Consider the following 19,821-nt stretch of genomic DNA (forward strand, 5'->3'; position numbering starts at 1 on the left):
TACAAATCTGTAATTTAATTTTCAAATGAGTTGCACCAAAATACGAAATTGTTAAATATAATTTTGAATATTGTGTTGGAAATTGATTTATTCAACTCCAACACAAAAGTATAGTTTTGAGTAAAAAAATTTCAATATTTTGATACTTAAAATATATAAACACCCTAAATTATTTTGAAGGTCAAATTTGAACTAACAAATATCTAATATTTGTAAGAGGAATAGAAAACTTAATATTAACAAAATCAAAATAATAAAAATACAAAAAGAATATTTAATCCTTTTAAACAACTGATTAATTTATATTAAACAATTTATTTTTCTAATATTAATCAAAATAGAATGAATAAAATTAGAGTTTATTGAAGAAATGGTGTTTAATAGTGTGGCAGCCATTTTGAAAACTTTTGGAACAAAAGAGAAGCCCAACCACAAACCAACATATGTATACATATATATATATAAAAAAAGAGAATAATAATAAAACAAAAAACACATATACGTATAAAAATATTGTACGGAATATGAAGCAGAGACGCAAGTATCCATACAGTATATATCTATATCTAGAGAGAGAGAGTGTGAGAGAGAGAGAGAAAAGGTGTGGACTCTTTTAGAGAGAGACCAGAAAATCGAAACTTCGACACACAAAGATATTTATGCACTTTGCTCTCCCATCGCACATTCTCCGCCCCCAAAATTAGGGTTTATTTCTCTTCTCCCTTCAATTCCGTTGTACCTTCCTCTTCACTCCATTCTCTCTCTCTCTCTCTACTCTAGGTATTATCTGTGTGTACCACATTTTTTTTACTTTCTGATTTTGTTTAGGGACTCCTCATCGTCTTGTTTTGATTTTCCTTCTTTCTTTCTTTTTTTTGACTATTTCATGTACCCTTTTTTCTTTCTTTCTGCAGTGGTAGCATGTAGCCTTTTCTTCTTCTTTCTTTTTTGTTTCTTTCTGCAGTGGTAGCTGCATTTTTTGTAGATGTGTGTGTGAGTATCTGTATGGATAAGGTTTGCTAATGGGTTTTCTTCTTTTTTGGTTTGTCTACGGATATGTTTACAGGGATTGCACTTCGAGGTGCCCAAATGTATGATTGGTATTTTTGCTGAAGTTTTGAATGGTGGCGGCTATTTTTGCATCATATAGGATATGCGCTTCTGAGAAGTCAATTTTGTTTGGACTCCGGAGGAGAGTTGTGGCTTTGGAGCTACTTTTGTTTGTGGGGCATTAAGCGGCTTTTAACTGGAAGGAGATAGGTTGGACATTGTGTTTCTTAGATATGCTGACGTCCTGCTCCGATTCAACTGAGAAGGCCCCTGCTGGTGGAATAGGGGTCCCTACTCGAGGTCCGCGGACCAGTTATGTTCCACCACATCTTAGGAATAGGTCTCCCTCAGTAGACACAACCTCAGCTCCGGTTTTGCATTATGATGCTGCTGTTGGAAGTGGCCACCAGGGACATGGTGGTCCTCCTCCAGCCGGGATTCGATCCGTTGGTCCTAGGAATGATCGTGGTGGTGTTAGCAGCAGCCGTGGTGGTAATGGTGGTGGTGGTGCCTGGAATAATAGAAACAATGGTTGGGATCATGGGAGGGCAAGAGAATCTAATCCTTTTCAAGACGAATTAGATACAGAACAGGCATTTGGGGCTCAAGAGAATACAGGGATCAACTTTGATGCTTACGATGATATTCCAGTTGAAACTAGCGGAAAAGATGTTCCCCCTCCAGTAAATACATTTGCCGAGATTGATTTAGGCGAAGCTTTAAACCTAAATATTAGAAGGTGTAAATATGTGAAGCCTACACCTGTGCAGCGGTATGCCATACCAATAGCACTCGCTGGCCGGGATTTGATGGCGTGTGCTCAGACTGGCTCTGGGAAGACAGCTGCGTTTTGCTTCCCAATAATTAGTGGAATTATGAAAAGCAGCCAGTCTGCTCTGAGACCCCCTCGCATGCCACGCATGGCATTTCCACTTGCCCTCATTCTTTCTCCAACTAGGGAGCTTTCCCTGCAAGTGAGTCTGAATTCAGACATTCTGTTGTTTTCTGTGCACATTCGTGACTCATGCCTTAGTGAAGATTCGACCTTGTGTTTTGTCTTTCAGATTCATGAAGAAGCTAGGAAATTTGCATACCAAACTGGTGTGAGGGTGGTTGTTGCTTATGGTGGTGCGCCCATAAATCTACAGGTTTTCATTTTTTCTGTAGAAACTTCTGGGTTTTAGGTTCAATTGCTGCAAATTTCTGGGTACACCCACCTTATGTGAATTATTGTTGTCCACCGCCCTTGTTCTCTACCACTAACACATAGATTTTTGTTTCTGAATTATTTATTTCAAACTTAAGTGTGCCTCTTCTGTTTTGATCTTTTGAGAATAACAATGTATTAATTCCCATCTGAATGGATATTTATCCTCATTAATGGGCCTTAGGTATATATTTCACATTCCTAACAGGTATTTCATGCTCTTGCTTTGCTACTGTAGCCAATTTATAACTTCAAGCTGAAATTTGAGAATTTGAAACACTTCAAACGGACTTTGTGTAATATGTGGGTTTCCCTGTTGTTACTTTGTGTGAATTTGATTAGCTTTACCTACTATATTTGGCAGTATCCATTGAGTTTTTCTTGGTGCATAAAGTTGGACGTAAAATATATAGAAAGAAAGGTTATTGATAAATTATATTATGGAAATTTTATTTTTAATGGCTTTTCAAAGTATTGTGCTCAAGCTTTAGTTTCATGATGAACATTTCAAAACATGCTGCTTGTGTTTTTTGGTTAGTTTCTCAGGAGGGCTAAGAGTCAAAGAACAAACTTCTGTTTTGGTTTCTTGCAGACTCCATTGTTGCTATTCCTTGAGCTGACTATATGTTGATTTTGGAGGCCTATTGTTTTTTATGAATTATATATGGCTACCATTATATGGAACCTCCTTGCAGATATTGATTATGTATATTAGTCTTCTTGTTGCAAATCTCGAAAAAGCTTCATTTATTTTCTAAAAATGCCGGAACTTTAAAGACTCATCATACCACTATCATTTTTCATCCCTGTTTTTACCTTCTCGCCTTATTCATATTTCTTCTTCTCAATGTTAAGCCTTTATCTTACTATAATCGACTTTCTGGACAGCTTAGAGAACTTGAAAGAGGTGTTGATATACTTGTTGCAACTCCTGGAAGGTTGGTGGATTTGTTGGAAAGAGCAAGAGTTTCATTGCAACTGATTAGGTACTTAGCGCTGGATGAGGCAGATAGAATGTTGGACATGGGTTTTGAACCTCAAATAAGGAGAATTGTGCAACAAATGGACATGCCACCTCCTGGTTTAAGACAAACAATGCTGTTTAGCGCCACCTTCCCGAAGGAGATTCAGGTCCGTTTTTCTGTTTCCAAAGGAATCATAAAAAGCTACTTAAATAAGTTGGGCTCAACATAATGACCAAAATTCTTGGTATTTAGCAATAGTTTCTTTTGCACAGGAGTCTGAGTAGAACTGAGTTGTTTATATTTGGTCGCAAACGTAATTGAGGCCATTTTTTAGTTACCTACTCGTGTTAGAGCTTAATGGTATTATATGCAATTCATTTTCCAATAACTTGTCATGGAAGGCAAAAATTTAGTAAGTCTCAAAGCTATTAGATATCAAGTTTCCATGTCTTTTGGTGTAATAATTCTTCTCTGATGATAATATTCTTTATAGAACTCCTTTTTTTTTTATTGTTTTACCAATTTTATCATTTAAGCATACGTGTACTTATATTTATGGTCTTTATGATACAATTTAATGCTGTTTGACTTTGACCAATAATGGTTATATTTTTCAATTTTAAGAAGTATCTTGTGATGTATAAACACTTCGTCAGAGTTAACAGTGTTCTGGAATATATTTCTTGCTTTCTTTTTGGTTCTTGAAGATTCTTTCTTGCTTTCTTTTTTGGTTCTCTGAAGGTTCTTACATGTTGCATGAGTTATGGAGAAAGCATTACATGTTGCATTAAAAGGTTTTTCCAGAATTAAGTTTTTGTAATTTTGAAGATCTTGGTGTAAGGGCAACACTAAAAGAAAACAATGGAGAAAAGTTGAGAGTCAATGTGAGATTCCTGAATTAGAGCATAGAGCTAGAATAATCTCTATCAAATTCAACACTTCGAAGTGTTAAAGCAATTTGCCAAAATCATTTAATACCATACTGCTTGGTGAAGAGTGCTAAATAGACTTCTTATCTCATTGAATATCCTGAACTCTGCTGCTTACAAATTTCTTGTTTCACTCTTGGTTGGTGCTGTTCCCATTTTAGGGTTCAATATAGTTTTTTCGGCCACATTTACTTCATCCTAAAATATTTAACGTGATAATTCATTTACTATTCTACATGATAATGCATTTACCTATTTTACTTCTTTCTTCAATTATCAGCTTTGTGATGTTCTGCAACTTTTACATGACATGCAGAGGTTGGCTGCAGATTTTCTATCATCTTACGTCTTTCTGGCTGTAGGGAGAGTTGGTTCTAGTACTGATTTGATTGTCCAGAGAGTTGAATATGTGCTAGAGACTGATAAAAGAAGCCACCTAATGGACCTTCTTCATGCACAGAGGGCTAACGGTGATCAAGGAAAGGTAAGACTTCAACCAGAAAATTCCGTCTGTATCTGGAATTTCCATGTGGAGCCGATGGGATATTCTTTTTCGTACTGATTGATGTTGCTGCTGTTTGATTCTATTTATTTGTGTAAAACAGATTAACAGAGTGCTAAAGAAGGATTTAGATAGTTGATTTCTGTAATTGTGAAGTAAATCTTTGGAAGTGAGTTTTAGTCAGTTCTTTGTGTAAAAAGAGTTGCTAGGATACTGAGAGGGGTTGGAGTTGGGAAGGCTCAGTATTTGTGGAAGGAGTACTATCACCTGTATGCACATCCAGAAAAAGAGTAGGTGAAAGTAATCGCCTTGGACTGAATAATAGGTCCTCATCGTTTCTCAGCATTGAAGTTGTAAGATCTTTTCAGAGTAGCCTTTGGTTGTTGTTTCAGAACCTGAGGTATCTATGGATTGCTGCTATTCTGTGTAAATAACTTTTCTGGAAATAGTAGTAGAAACAGGGCATGAACTTTTAAAATTTATTTTCAGTTTCTTAATTAATCTTTCTTCTATGCTATTCGCTTCTAATATATCTTCTTAGGAACAGTTTGTTGTGCAATTTAGCATTGACCTGTACTTACTGAACATGGTTCTTTTGCTTTCTAATTTACAGCAAGCTCTCACTCTGGTTTTTGTGGAGACAAAGAAGGGAGCTGATTCCCTTGAACATTGGCTTTGCATGAATCACTTTCCTGCCTCTGCCATTCATGGTGACAGGAGTCAACAGGTTTGTTTGATATGTGGATTTCCTGCTAGGATTGGGTCCTTTTTTTGCTTTTCGCCTATTGAGTTTGATTGAATAGATTAAGATTTTCTTGCTTTTTCACAATTTTCAAGATACTTAAGCGGTGGATTGGATTTCGTTGTTCATATCTAATTATGCTCTTGGGTCTATTCATTCTGTATTTTGGCATTCTGGGAAGACTTACGATGATCTTTCTATGTCTTATAGCCATCGCTGTCTATAATTGTTTCTTCCTGATTACTATATCATATGTATGGTTTTGTCATGCCATTTGAGCGAGACAAATTATGTGGAAATACAGAGACAAAGAGAAGGTTACATGACAACCCCCCCCTTCTGAAATCTTGCATGTTTCCTGTTCTATCAAGACAAACCTATCCTATCCTCGTTGTATGGAGCATTACAAGTTGAAATTTATGTAGTTTGTTGAATATGGATCACTGCACACTACATTTTCTAATCTTTATTTGCATTGACTGGGCTGCAGGATCGAGAATATGCCTTGAGATCTTTCAAAACTGGCAAAACACCAATATTGGTTGCAACTGATGTGGCAGCACGTGGTCTTGATATCCCGCATGTTGCACATGTGGTCAACTTTGATCTTCCAAATGATATAGATGATTATGTCCACCGCATAGGACGCACTGGCCGTGCTGGCAAAACAGGGTTGGCAACTGCCTTCTTTAATGAGAACAATTCCTCATTGGCAAGACCATTGGCAGATTTGATGCAAGAAGCACATCAGGAAGTGCCTGCCTGGCTGTCCCGATTTGCAGCTCGATCAACCTTCGGAAGGAACCGTCGTGGGGGAGGACGATTTGGTAGTCGTGATTTTCGAAGAGACACCCCTTTCAACCGAGGTGGAATGGACTCATATGGTGGGGGCCACATCAACAATGGATATGTTGCATCTGGTGGGTACGGTGGAGGTTTCGGGCCTACTACTGTGACTAGCGCATGGGACTAAAAACGTACCATTTCTTAACTTGGCAATTGCAGGTGTAATCTGAGGTCTACGTTTCTTCTTACTCTAGAGCAATCACATGTTTAATACTGATGTGCATCATCTTAACCAGAAAGTCCTTTTCGCTCCATCCAAGATGGTGGTTGGCAGGCGTATTGCTTCATATGCTCTGAGATGTGCCGTAATGTTGGCAAGTTTTCGGAAAATAATTGGTATGATAGTCTTAGAACATGTGGTCCTTTTGCCGACCAATTCACTGCTTAAATATTAGTTTTGAGGTTTTGTAGAGTTCCATGGAGGGGTAGAAATCATGTTAGCGCCAGCATTTTAGTTTGTACATCTCACAAGTCTATTCATTTCTGCCTTTCAGTTGTAAATTCCTTCTGCAGATCCCCGTCACCCCAAAAATTGGCACAGCCCCTTCCAATCTTTTGCTGCTGTTGTATTATTATAGTAGTAGTAACCCTTTCTGTTCTTCCTTGGGAGTGTTTAGGTAGTTTCAAAGTATGATTTTCTTCAGGGGTATGAGAAGACAAAAAGATTAGCTAAAAACCGGTGGAATAGAGGCAATTTAAGTACATGAGCGTTTGTGAATTGTGGATTGTGAATGGTAAGTCGTACCCATTTTACATACTATATTTAAATGCCGGTGGATTAGTTGCCTAACATTTGTCAATTGGTCAATGCATGGACCATTAACTCTTCTAGAAGAAGGGTTTGTTTTTTTTTTTTTCCTTGGTATGATAACCAACAACGATTGATGCACAAGAGTTGGACCATGATTGAATCATAAATTGATGAAATTGTTGTTAACTAACAATTGGACCATGATTGAATCTTAAATTGATGAAATTGTTGTTAACTAGGTTGGATACGAGTATAAAAGTTGAAATTAGTGGATAGTTCAGTTTAGATTCTGATTTATGTACTGAGTACAAGAATCAGTGTTTGATTGCTATATTATTATAAATCATTATCTTGAAATATCTTAGGTAAATGAATTGAATGGTTTGTTTGTTTTGACAATTAAGGGAGTTTGTGATGCTGACGTCATCTCTTGAATCAGCCTGAATTGAACTTAAATTTTGCTAGTCAAAACATGTATGCAATGTATATTATAATAATAATTATTATTATGACAAAGTCTAATGTGGCAATATTAATGGGTCCCCACTTTTATTATGACTAAGGGTGTTGGAATTTGTCAAGAAATTGGTTGGGAAATAAAAAAGAATGAGGATGAGGAGATAGGAAGGAAAGTTGAGTTAGTGCAAAACTCCCAATCCAAAGCACATAAGTGCAAAGAAAGGAGACAAATGGATCTGTCAAGCAAACATGGAGTGGTTCAACTTGCCACTCCCTCACGCACACACGTCCGGGCGTGTGCGTGTTGTACACAACATCAATAATAATAATAATAATAGTAGTATTAGTAAGTGGAAATTTCATTTCATTTCATTTATATATATATATATATATATGATTTGGATGGAGAGAGGGAATGGAAAGGAAAGCAGCAGAGCAGCTCTTTGACCTTCCAAATGCAGCCAAAAATGTTAAGTGCAATTTTTGATCATTGCATTGCATGCTTCCTATTTTTTACCCTTTCAAACTCATTTCTCCAAATAATCCCTTTCCTTTCTTTTTTTAATATCTATATATGAATTGATAAATTGAAATTAATATCTTACGCCTTAATGATTTATTATCAATAAATATTAAACAAATAATAATGAGGCCGGCAAAAATTAAATGATGTGGATGAAAAAAGAGTTTATCGAGGGACAATAATTAAGTTGTAAGCGGTTTGGTTTTGACAAATATAATTTATGTGGAGAGTAAATATTGTCTTGAATCAATATTGGTAGTCATAAAGTAGTGATTTTTCACTCAAATGAAAAAAAAAAAAAAAAGAAGAGAAAATATTAGATAATTAGATTTTTTGGAAGGGCAAAAAAGGAAATATGCACATTTTCTTTCTTTTCTTTTTTCCGATTAAATGAATTGAAGAATTTATGGTTTTAATTTAGTAGGTGGGTTATTGTTGGGACATTGATGGGAGTGAGGAGTGAGGAGTGAGGAGGGAGTCTTTTTCCAATTAATTATGTTGCCCTTTGTAATAGGGTTTCTTTCTTGTATAGCCTTTGAGGGTTGTATTGTATTCTTACCTCTCCAAACTCCAAACCAATTAAATTATAATAATATTTGGAGAATAATTTCTCTTTAATTCAGATATCTCATTTAATTGTCTGCTTCATTTGTTTTATTTCTTTATGAGCAGACCCACACCCATTAACATCTGCAATTATCGCACCAAATCCTCAAATTAAATTAGAGAAGAATACAAGACACTCTTTTGTGATGTTCCAAATAAACATGTAAAAGAAAAAACACATCCCAATTAAATTATATGCATTCAGTTTGTGAAGCAATTCATATTATTGGTATTTTTTTGTTTAAATTTTTAGGTTGGTTGATTGTGAATATGAATACCCATCCCATGAAACATAATATTATACACCAAGGTCTTCATTTGTTCAAATTTAAAAGGCGGACCTTTAATTATGTTGATTCATAAAATGTATTACCTAATAAAATCCATACACCCTCAATTAATTTATCCTATGAATCAATATCTCTATATTTTTAGATTATTAAATGTACAACATAAACAATTCTTGAATAGGGGCAATCCACCATCATTCACTCACACTCAACTATAAAAATAAAATCTTTATATGTTATTTGTCAATAAATAGCAAAAAAGAATTTAAAGAAATAAGAAAAATCATAAACTTTTTCCTCCCACCTCCCTTTCTATCTCATACACACATTAGCTTGACCCGTTAATTTAATGCAGACATTGAAAAATCTGAACAGCTTTCTTGTCTGCAGCTAAGCTTGAATTTATTTATTTAATTTTTGGCTGAGATTGTATTTTAGGTAATAATATAATGAATGTATTAACTATGAAATCTGAAAAAGTAAATTGAAGTTTGTTGACACTAAAGACAATGGGTCCAGCTGTAATCTTCAGTTTAGCCTTTTTTTAAGTCTACTCAGTCAGAGAAACAAAAGAGTGTTTTTATGTATGTATATGTCAGTTTAGTGTGTGTGTGTATTTGTGGTGTGTAGAGAGAGGAGCTAAGGAGGAGGAAATAGATATCCTTCACGTTTTCAAGTAGCTGTAGAGTCCTAACTCCCAAGCCAATTTTTGCTGTTTGTATTTGCAGAGCTGAAAGAAATAGGGACCTCAAAAAAGGGTCTTTCTTGGGGCTTGGGGTTTTTCTTTTTCTGTTATGTTTGGTTGGTGTGTAAAGATTTCGGCTTTCTTCTCAACTGGTGAGTTATTCAGAAATTTTTGTTGAGATCTTGATCTGAGTTTGTGAAGAAAAAGGTGCCCATTTTATGTATGTGAGACTCCAGTTTTGATATCTATGGAGCAAACAATTGAGAGGTCTCCTAATGGACAGAGGGGTTTCAGGGTTCAAGCTCCACTGGTGAGTTTAACATGATCTTTGACAATTTCTGCTGGTAATTTCTTGAATTTGTATGTTTCTGATGATGCCCAGATGAAATTCTAGGTAATGTGCCACTCATGTAAGAATTCTTGATTATATGAGGAGAATGTGTTGTGGGTTTTTCTTTTTGAGTTTTAAATTGTTGTTTCTGTTTTTTCATGATTTTGGAATATGCCCAGCTGAATTCATGTAGAAAGATATGATCTTTAATAATTCCTTCGCTTGAGCCATCGATGGGTTTGGTTGGGAAATAACTCTTGGTTGAATTTTTTTGTTGATTTTTATCAAACTTTTATGCACCGGAGGATGGATGAGGATGGTGCACTCCCCATGGATGAGCTGGTGTTTTCTCTAGAAAATTTCATGGTGCAGCAATTGTTTTGATGTCAACTTGGTTTCAAAAGTTAAAGCAATAGATTTATATGAATGGATTGGAGATGGAGGAAGGTTGAAGTTATTTTGAGTGAGTCACTTCCAATTTCTACAGGGGATGTGGAAAAAGAAACTAACAAGTTAGATTAGAGTTTCCCTTGTTTGGTTTTGTTAAGGGATGAATTCTATTACAAAAAGAATTCTCAAAGAGCTTGTGTCCATGAATGAGCCGGCTAGACGACTCACTGGTTAAAGTTATAGATGCATGTGGCAGATCTTTGGATCAAGGAAACCCATTTTTGCTTGTAGGCAGTTGGAGCTGTTGCAGCATTGAATGGATTTAGCCCTTTAAGATATATGCACACACACAAAATAATAAAAATAAAGATGAAGGCATCTGGAAATAAGATTCTGTAATGCCGAGAGTAGGACGAACATAAAAGGCATTATGTTATGTAATGTCGAAGTTGGAATAGTGCCTCTGAAGTATGTATATTATAACTAAGACAATGATATGAAGACAAAATTTTCTTACTTTCTTTTTAAATGTTAGTCATGGTAAAGTTCTTAGGTTTTGTATCATGCTTTCGAGGAGATATGAGGACTCCAAAGAGTCACAGGGTGAACACAGTCCACATGACATAAATGAAATTGAAGTAACACAAATGTACGAGCTATCAACTTTCCATTAGCTTAACAGACTTCTTGTTGCCGAAATTTAGTGCATCACCATGTTGTATGTGTCATCGACATATGATGAATGGAAACTTTTGCAGGTTGATTCTGTATCGTGTTATTGCAAGGTTGATTCAGGGTTGAAAACAGTTGTTGGGGCAAGTAAATTTGTCCCGGGATCTAAACTTTGTATCCAACCCAATATTAATCCTCGGGCACACAAGGCAAAGAACTCCCGCCGGGAAAGGACAAGGGTGCAGCCACCACTTCTTCCAGGACTCCCTGATGATCTTGCAATTGCTTGTCTGATCCGAGTCCCTCGAATAGAACACAATAAACTTCGTCTAGTTTGCAAGAGGTGGTTCAAGCTCCTGGCTGGAAACTTTTTCTATTCTCTCAGGAAGAGTCTTGGTATGGCAGAAGAATGGGTATATGTCATCAAGAGAGACCGTGACGGCCGAATTTCATGGCATGCTTTTGATCCGACCTACCAACTGTGGCAGCCGCTTCCACCTGTTCCAGTAGAGTACAGCGCAGCCCTTGGGTTTGGCTGTGCTGTCCTTAGTGGTTGTCACCTATACTTATTTGGCGGCAAAGATCCACTAAAGGGATCTATGAGACGGGTGATTTTTTACAGTGCTCGGACAAATAAATGGCACAGGGCACCGGACATGCTTCGCAGAAGGCACTTCTTTGGTTCGTGTGTCATTAACAACTGTCTTTACGTTGCCGGAGGAGAATGTGAAGGGATCCAGAGAACTCTGCGGTCGGCTGAAGTTTATGATCCCAACAGAAACAGATGGAGCTTTATCTCTGATATGAGCACAGCTATGGTGCCATTTATTGGGGTTGTATATGATGGCAAGTGGTTCCTAAAGGGGCTTGGAACCCACAGGGAGGTCTTGAGTGAAGCCTATACACCGGAAACCAATACATGGAGTCCAATGAATGACGGGATGGTTGCTGGTTGGCGCAACCCAAGTATCTCTATGAATGGCAAGCTTTATGCTTTAGACTGTCGTGATGGTTGTAAGCTAAGAGTATATGATGAAGGCACAGATTCTTGGAGCAGATTCATTGATAGCAAGCTGCATCTTGGCAATTCTCGTGCTCTTGAGGCTGCTGCTCTTGTACCTCTTAATGGGAAGCTTTGTATAATTCGTAACAATATGAGCATCAGCATGGTTGATGTTTCGAATCCTGATAAACGAGTGGAGAGCAATCCGCAAATCTGGGAGAATATTGCCAGTAAAGGTCATTTGAGGAATCTATTCACAAATTTATGGTCAAGTATTGCTGGAAGAAGTGGATTAAAGAGTCACATCGTGCACTGTCAGGTGCTTCAAGCATGAGATGAATTACCAAATTGTTGTATCATCAGCCATGCTCCACTTTTTCCCCTTTTTAGCACAGATGTTGGTGCTGATTTTCGCACTTTTGACTCAAGTATTTGAAAGAATTGACCATGGATATGGCTGGTGAGTACAGGGAATCTCCAATGCGGTGGAATCAAGAAACTAGTGATTGTTTCACCCTTTGGTATCCAAACAGAGATGCTTAGGAAATAGAACTTTGGGGTAAGACCATATTTTACATTCATGAAAGAGGGAGCAGATAATTTCTGAACTTGTGTATATCTTCATTATTTCTCTAGTAGGTGTCTGTTCCCTATCTTATGGGATATTAGTTGCTCATGATCTTGAAGATCCATTGTGAATATAAGTGATCAAGTAACGTTAGACTACATCTTTACCATAGATAGAATGACTTGTTTCTTGCTTCACCTGCTATGCACAGATTTCCTAGATCCTGATATTTGATTCAAGCAGTCGACCAGGTTAAGATTAAATGCAGTTTTATGGAAATATTGAAAGTGGCATTGTCTTAATTTATCCATGTAACAAAATTTATCAGGTCTCACAAATCCTAGTATTTTACTTTTGAGATGTAGCTGATCTTGATTTACTTTTATTTACTGGCCATTCATTGATTTATAAGTCCCCCAGGCTACATTTTGCCTGTGATGTTTGAAATTCCTGATGAACATGAGCCTTTTTCTCTATCCTCCACAAGAAACTGCGCCTGAGGCCCATTCCTTTTCTTCTTTCAGCTTTATCCTCTAAGTGATCTGTCTTTCTGCAACTACCTTCTTGATGATGATCCATTCCTGGTAAAGTAGTAATCTCTCTGCTTTGTGATGAGTCTGATGATATGATATGGGTGCTGAATAACAACAGTGTACATCTATAATAACGATTAACTTGAAGCTTTTGAGCTTAATTAATTATTAAGCACATTCTCCGTGTGGAGGAAAGCCAAAGAAAAGAGAAATAAGTGGGAACATAAGAGAAATGGATGCTGAAGAGTAAAAGGCTAACATGCTTGCTTGTTTTGTTGCCTGCTCTTTTTTCTTAAGTATTTTTAACTTCAGCATATTCACACTGGCAAGATTACATTAGTCCACTATTTTACAGGAAGAGATTAGCAGAAAATGACAGAGAAGAAAAGTGCTTTCCTAAATATCATCTGGTGTCGTGGGAGAGTGCTGGGATATGCAATGGGTACTTATACTATGAAAATCTTTGTCTCTCTTGCTACCGTATGAAAGTATGCCATCTCCTATATATTATTGTTAACCTCGAGATTGGAGGGAGACTAAACCGAAATCCTGTCAGAACACAGGTGTTTGGAAAGGTTTCAATTTGGTAAACATGTAAAACTAGCAGAATAGAAGGTTAAAGATTTTTCTTGAAAAGAGATCTGATCAAGGTTCTACATTCAAGCTAGTACAAAATTTTTCCTCGAATCAAATTTAATATTTCAATGAAGAATAGTATGCAATTAACATCCAAGTTTCAGAGCACCATTTCAGTTTAGTTTTCAAGCTTTTAACACATCCTGTAGAAGGAACAGAGTTTTGTTCCCTGCAGGTTACATTAGTAAACGCGCAGTTTCTTAGGTTGGAAATTTGTCTGATGAAGCAAAGATCATGCCCATTCATTCTGTGTGATGTTCGTCTCAGAATCCGGGCTCGTTGATTTCAAGTTACTTCATGACCTGGACTTGAGTTCAAATATAACTGAAGGAGTTTCCACTACTATTAGGAACAAAAAGGGTAGTACAATGGAACTTCTGATACTACAATAGAAGATGAGAAAAATTCGTTCAAAACAAGACCGCAAACTCCCTTGATGATCCATAACATGATACATTTCTGATTTTTGACAGTCTAGTACCGAATTGATTTATGGCTTAACGATGACGCTTTAAAGACTCTTGGCGCTCAACCTTCAGCTGTTTCCTGAATTTCTTGATAAAGTCATCAGCCTGTTTGTTCACATCCTCCACAAGAAGCTCCCTGAGGAGCATAATTCTTCTTCTTTGAGCTTTATCCTCTGAGCTATCAGTCTTTTTGCAGCTGCCACTAAAACTGCCCTCCTCATGATGATCCATTTATGGTATTCCTCTGCACTTTGTGAAGCAAGAGGCTCTGATGATAGGATATGGATGCTTAACAGCAACACTCAGTAATTATAGTCGAGATTAACTTGTGCCTCTGAGCTTAGTTCTTTCTTAAGCGCGTTTTGAGTGGAAGAAAGTGTAGAGAAAGAGGACAGAAGTTGAAAAGAAAGTGAAGGAAATGGATGGTGAGGTCAAGAAACATAAGTTAAGAGACTTGTCTATTTTATTGTCTCTTCTCTTTGTCCGCATAGCTTTAAGATGGATTAACTTTTAATATGTTCGTTCATACTGGAAAGATTAAATTTATTCAATTACCTAACTTTGATAATTATATCATAAGAAGATTAAATAATTGTGATGGTCACTTTTTACATCATAACTTATTCTTGAAAACACGATGATCATGAAAGCATTTTTAAGACAATACATTTGAATGCCAGAACCGTTAATATAAAAATTGAAATTAAGACAATACATTTGAATGCCAGAACCGTTAATATAAAAATTGAAATCATTCTTTCCGAAACGTGTCTATATAACAATCCTTTATATAAAAACCTGTTCAGAAGCTTTCCAAAGTGAAAAAGTAAGCAGAAAAAGATGAAAAGCAGCAATTTCTTCATGAATATTTGTTCAAGTCACCTAACAAATTGATGATATGAACATCCTGTCTGTCTTGTTGCTGTGTCAAACTATGCCTCCTGCTTTCTCCCTTCCACCACTCAATTTTGATCCATAACCCACCATTTTCTCATGTGAAAATGAAGAGCGGAAGCTCCCACGAAGTTTCCGTAGTTTGAAATCATGTTAGACATTCTTTTTAGAGAGTTGGTGGACTATCTTGAAAATCAAGTAAAGATGTGACAGGAATTCTCTACACTTGTACAATGTTTCTTTAACTTGATGTATGACTGAATCAACAGAGGTATCGACTCCAAATCCAATTTTCAGACCATCATCTTCATAAACCAAGAAACCGAGGCTTGTTCACCAGAATGTGTATGCACAGGTAACAGTGTCTCTCTGTCTGAACGCAGCTCAAGAGCGAAGGATTGCATTATAACTCAAAAAGCTAATGAATTTAACAGCAAATGCAACTAGTAAATTCATAGATCAAGACCTCTCAAAAAAAAATTCATAGATCAAGAAATGGTGGAAATGAATTGGGACGTTATCTGCCAGCATTCTGAACATACAAGAGAAAATAATCCCTTTCCAATTTCAGCAGATTTGCTCGCCAAGCATTTGACATGGTTTCTTGGGTAACAGAATTCAAGTCAATTTATTGCAGAATCTCATTCATAACTGTCTCAGTACAAACGGATTTCTCCTTTCAATGATCAGGTGATCAGATGCAATGAAGTTCAGAACAGTACATAAAACCAACTTCCTTGCTTCTGTTCAAGTACATTGAGAGCTTGAGCTAGGCTACATATTCTAACCTACATAGTTACACTTAACCCCACATTGGGTTCCAAGAAAATATCTTCTGGTTGCGGCAGCCTCCCATTTATCTGTTGCAGCCTACTCGGTCACAAGAATCGGGATATCTTCCATTGATGTTGGAAGCTGTAATTAACAAATATAAGAGATGAGAATTATAACATGAGCATGAAAAAATGAACCAAAAGAAAGGAAGAAGAGCATGCTATAACAAGAATAGAACCAATAGCACGTTAGCAAAAAAGCCAATTTTTCCACACAAACTACATTAATTTGACACTATACTATAAGGTTATGTTTGGAATCATGGAATTAGAGCTAGAGATTTCAAATCCACAATAATAGACCCTCTGGACTTGCTCCCACAATTTAATGTTTCTAAGGAATTCAAATCTTCCAAATCCAAATCCTTGCATCCAAATGTAGTATAAATGTATAAGGGATGCTCATTTTTCAATTGCTCCGATAGAGGGCACTGCTGATGGTAACCAAACTTTTTCAAACACACGCGACACTCAGCCCCATCATAGCCCCAGCCGGGATTTCCTTCTTCATAGAACTTTGCAGTAACATTGGATGACAAATGTATTTCGTAGGTAGTGCATGAAAAGGAATTTAGCCAATCCATTCTAAAGTTCCATACTCAGTCAGTTTCCACCTCCCATACAGTTGAGGCCTTACAAATTCCATAGCTGTAAATATAATGAGCCGTGTATATTGTGAGTCCCTCACCGTTAAATCTTTTTCTTTTAAACAAGAAACAGAACTGATAAAAGCAAAATCCCTTGCTAAAAAAGCTATCCCCTTGAAGTTAAAACATGAAAGCCGAAGAAACAAATCACAACATATTTTTTATATCAATATAAAATTACAGATAACAGGTGAGTGTTATCCAAGAAAAAGAATTGGATCAGTAGATGAGCCAACGTTTTGAAGCTAAAAACCTTTAGAGGCAAAATTGAGTCTCTCATTTTCAACATAGTAATGAAATGGATAACATGAACCCTTTTCACTACTTCACTCACAATCAATAACAGACATCTAATCACTCTTGCCATCTCCAAAATCTAGTTTCCTTTTTCCCAAATCGATGCTCCAACTTACCAAAAAGAAGCCCTTATATATTGAAAGTCAAAACCACCTTGTTCCAGAAAATAGCAAAATCTTAAACCTTCCAAATATAATGTTCCCATATCTCAGTTTTTCCAACATATCAAGAGCCGACACATTATGTTTGATCAAAACAATCCAAAGGTTAAAAACCAAAGAAGGAACACCAGCAATGGATCAGTAAAATTGAATCCAAAAATTTCAAAAATCAAGAAAACAAAAAACATTGCACCTCAACGACCTCTCTGAGGGTGACGGCCTTATCCTTGCAAGAACGAACAGTCAAGAACTGATCCACATCAAGTTTCTTGTTAATAATCCCCACAGTGAAGTAAATACTATCAGAGGGGGGCAAGTCAACTCTGATCTCATCAACATCGAACCACAAGAAGTAGAATCTCTGCACCTGAATCCCTTTCAACTCGGTAATAGACCCAATACTCAACTTGCCAGTAATCTTTTTGTCATAGTAAACCAAGTAGTCGAAGTCTATGTAACACGGGTTCTCCAGGGTAACCTCAAAGTCTCCATCCTCGGAGAGGGTGTAATCGAGTACAGAGTCGGGCAAAAGGCCACGAGGGAGACCGTACTTGGGGAGGAGGTCGTAGACGGTAGGCTTGGGAGGTGGTGGGGTGGTGGGGGATAAGAAGAGGGCGTAGGAGCAGAGGCTTAAGAGAGGAAAGAGAAGGAAAAAACAGTGAATCTTGGGGTTGGAAGGCGGCATGGCCATGGGTGATGGGTGATGGGTGATGGGTGATGGTGATGGATTTTCTGTTCTTGTTATGTGGAGAAAGATAACAACAACAACAACAACAACAGACACTTGGTTCGTTTATAGAGTTAAGAGTATGAATGAATGAATAATGTGGATATTCTCTTCTATTTGACCGCCAAAATAAATAAAAAAAAAAAAGAAAGAAAGGCGGTGTATTATTTTTTAATTTAATTTCTTGGTATGTATGTGATGATTGAGTTTGGATAAATTAGTTAATAATTCTTGAATTGGGTATACAAATGATTTTATTTTTTGAACTATAAATAATTAACTTTGATCTTATCATATAATTGAGTGTGTGTAATTAGAAATGAGTTACAAGTTTATTGAGGTAAAGGGTAAACAAATTTAGTTGAAAACAAAATGAAGTTTGAGAGTGTCCCATTTGCAATCATTAATCATTAATCATTAATCATTAATCATGTATGACGGAGGAGGCTGAGACTGAGACATACACACAGACACAGACATACACATAGTCTACTGATCAAGCAAAATTAACCACAACCACCAATCATCAACTACCAACACATAAAAACATTCATATAACAAACCAGTTTTCTCCTCAACACCCATACAAATCAAACACTATACTCATGAGCAACACCCCTGCTGACACTGAAACCATTTCCATGCCTAATTTCTTTCCTCCATCACTCCTCTCACCAGCACTCCTCGTGGATGAATCCCCTTCATTAAAAGCAAATCATAAATCCAAGTCGATTATCAGTGATCACATATACATATGTTAATAATATAATTTGTAATTTCTTACCAGAAGCAGCAGCAGGTGCACTAGTAGTGGTAGCATTGCCTTGATTTGCAAAATCCTCAAACACCTTGGCGTCTGGTGAATTTGGTGGCAAGTGCAGCAGAGCTGGAACCCACATTCAGCCCAATCACCATACATACATATAAAGAGAGAGAGTGAGCAACAGAATAGGGGGGGATGGAGTAATTACCTGGACAGTGGGAGACATTAGCAGGCGCATGGCACTGAGAAGGGAGGGTGAGCGCAAGTGTGGCATTGATCTTGAGGCCAAGGCTGGGGTCATTTCTATCTTTCACCAACAAGCAGATGCATTCAGGGCTCTTGTGCAACACTTGCTTCAGACCAGCGCAGCAGTCAATTGGGGGTGTCTTGGATTCACCGCTTACATAGGGAAGGCATGTCGCCAGCCCCACAAGCTCATCCCCACACTTTAACTTGTCCTTGTCTACATCACATGTTGCAATACTGCTCAACAACAATACCAAAGTGCATTGGAGAGGCAGCAGCCGTAGCCCCTGCGCCTGACTGCCTTTCTTGGAGTTGGAGTAGTCCATTTTGATACTGCGACCTGTCTGAGAGAGAGGGGAAGGGTGTTGGGGTTGATGTGAGATCCAACATACATCACTTGGTATAAATACTTGTGTGTCTTGTGATGATTACTATGGGAATACTAAAAGTAATTGTAAATAAGGGGTAGTTGGGAAGAAAGAATTTTTGGATGAGTTGGATCTATATCTAAATCTAATTATTACAACAACATTAGAATTCACAAGTGTGTTTGGAGAGAGGGGTGGGGGAGAGTGTGGATGTGATTGACATTTGACAGCGATAATGAAGAAGAAATTGTCGTATTTGATGGAGATTTGGAAAAGTAGAATAATTATATTGGAATTGAATCCCGTGATCACTATTATAATTCAACCCTCTTTTATTTTGCATTCCATGGACTCACCCGTGACCCCTCTTCAATCCATGCATATTAGTATTTAGTATTTACCCCACATCTTGAATTAATAAATCAATACAAAACTTATGTAAAAATCACAAGTGAGAAGTGCAATTTTGTTAGATAGGATAGAATGATATTTAATGGTGACACCAACTTTTGAGCGACAACAATTAATGTGAAATTAATATTGCATGTTACCAAATTTCAAATGCATCATTCAACACTGCAATTCTCCACATACCAATTTTATATTCATTCAAAACCACTCACATGATGACAACATTTTTTTTACATCTCCACTAAACTAAAACATCAATACCACAATTATTACGTTAGTTGAGTATAAATGTGTTTCTCAATTTTATAAAATATATCTC

General features: G+C 37.0%; 4 protein-coding genes across 8 annotated transcripts; 2 read left to right on the forward strand and 2 right to left on the reverse strand.

The window, feature by feature from the left end:
- Positions 1-564: 564 nt before the first annotated feature.
- Positions 565-6,840, forward strand: LOC105170174 (DEAD-box ATP-dependent RNA helicase 37). Of its 2 annotated transcripts, none has more exons than XM_011090819.3 (7): positions 565-705; positions 1,067-2,024; positions 2,115-2,198; positions 3,146-3,388; positions 4,468-4,635; positions 5,267-5,380; positions 5,886-6,840. In XM_011090819.3, the coding sequence occupies exons 2-7, from the start codon at positions 1,284-1,286 to the stop codon at positions 6,366-6,368; spliced, it is 1,833 nt and encodes a 610-aa protein (XP_011089121.1). In that variant the 5' UTR covers positions 565-705; positions 1,067-1,283; the 3' UTR covers positions 6,369-6,840. The 2 variants fall into 2 exon arrangements, with proteins under 2 accessions (XP_011089121.1, XP_011089120.1); XM_011090818.3 differs by having other exon boundaries at positions 583-780.
- Positions 6,841-9,385: 2,545 nt separating this feature from the next.
- Positions 9,386-13,715, forward strand: LOC105170172 (F-box/kelch-repeat protein At1g55270). 3 transcript variants are annotated; one of them, XR_016067309.1, is made up of 3 exons: positions 9,386-9,865; positions 11,035-12,510; positions 13,408-13,715. XR_016067309.1 is itself a non-coding variant. In XM_011090817.3 (2 exons), the coding sequence occupies exons 1-2, from the start codon at positions 9,803-9,805 to the stop codon at positions 12,283-12,285; spliced, it is 1,314 nt and encodes a 437-aa protein (XP_011089119.1). In that variant the 5' UTR covers positions 9,386-9,802; the 3' UTR covers positions 12,286-12,716. The 3 variants fall into 3 exon arrangements, 1 of the variants encoding a protein (XP_011089119.1); XR_016067310.1 differs by having other exon boundaries at positions 13,044-13,432; XM_011090817.3 differs by lacking the exon at positions 13,408-13,715 and having other exon boundaries at positions 11,035-12,716.
- A 294-nt stretch (positions 13,716-14,009) lies between these two features.
- Positions 14,010-17,805, reverse strand: LOC105170170 (transmembrane protein, putative (Protein of unknown function, DUF538)). 2 transcript variants are annotated; one of them, XM_011090815.3, is made up of 2 exons: positions 17,190-17,805; positions 14,010-15,964 (listed from the first exon to the last, which is right to left on the reverse strand). In XM_011090815.3, exons 1-2 carry the CDS (start codon positions 17,676-17,678, stop codon positions 15,920-15,922), a joined length of 534 nt encoding a protein of 177 aa, XP_011089117.1. In that variant the 5' UTR covers positions 17,679-17,805; the 3' UTR covers positions 14,010-15,919. The 2 variants fall into 2 exon arrangements, with proteins under 2 accessions (XP_011089117.1, XP_011089116.1); XM_011090814.3 differs by having other exon boundaries at positions 17,181-17,801.
- Positions 17,806-18,107: 302 nt separating this feature from the next.
- On the reverse strand, positions 18,108-19,143 carry LOC105170171 (Bifunctional inhibitor/lipid-transfer protein/seed storage 2S albumin superfamily protein). The gene is made up of 3 exons (XM_011090816.3): positions 18,686-19,143; positions 18,499-18,600; positions 18,108-18,413 (listed from the first exon to the last, which is right to left on the reverse strand). Exons 1-3 carry the CDS (start codon positions 19,047-19,049, stop codon positions 18,289-18,291), a joined length of 591 nt encoding a protein of 196 aa, XP_011089118.1. The 5' UTR covers positions 19,050-19,143; the 3' UTR covers positions 18,108-18,288.
- Between the last annotated feature and the right edge of the window lie 678 nt (positions 19,144-19,821).

This window comes from Sesamum indicum, linkage group LG9 (genome assembly GCF_026168435.1).
Source record: "Sesamum indicum cultivar Baizhima isolate 11 linkage group LG9, ASM2616843v1, whole genome shotgun sequence".
In the NCBI taxonomy this organism is placed as follows: Eukaryota; Viridiplantae; Streptophyta; class Magnoliopsida; order Lamiales; family Pedaliaceae; genus Sesamum; species Sesamum indicum.

Coding starts and splice junctions, on each gene's coding strand:
- LOC105170170 (XM_011090814.3), bottom strand. CDS start 17,678: ATGGCCATGCCGCCTTCCAACCCCAAGATTCACTGTTTTTTCCTTCTC. Junction 15,965..17,180: donor CCCTCAGAGAGGTCGTTGAG/GTGCAATGTTTT, acceptor TGTTAATTACAG/CTTCCAACATCAATGGAAGA.
- LOC105170174 (XM_011090819.3), top strand. CDS start 1,284: ATGCTGACGTCCTGCTCCGATTCAACTGAGAAGGCCCCTGCTGGTGGA. Junction 2,199..3,145: donor GTGCGCCCATAAATCTACAG/GTTTTCATTTTT, acceptor CTTTCTGGACAG/CTTAGAGAACTTGAAAGAGG. Junction 4,636..5,266: donor CTAACGGTGATCAAGGAAAG/GTAAGACTTCAA, acceptor TCTAATTTACAG/CAAGCTCTCACTCTGGTTTT.
- LOC105170172 (XM_011090817.3), top strand. CDS start 9,803: ATGGAGCAAACAATTGAGAGGTCTCCTAATGGACAGAGGGGTTTCAGG. Junction 9,866..11,034: donor TCAGGGTTCAAGCTCCACTG/GTGAGTTTAACA, acceptor AAACTTTTGCAG/GTTGATTCTGTATCGTGTTA.
- LOC105170171 (XM_011090816.3), bottom strand. CDS start 19,049: ATGGACTACTCCAACTCCAAGAAAGGCAGTCAGGCGCAGGGGCTACGG. Junction 18,601..18,685: donor TAATGTCTCCCACTGTCCAG/GTAATTACTCCA, acceptor TGTGGGTTCCAG/CTCTGCTGCACTTGCCACCA. Junction 18,414..18,498: donor TGCACCTGCTGCTGCTTCTG/GTAAGAAATTAC, acceptor CTTTTAATGAAG/GGGATTCATCCACGAGGAGT.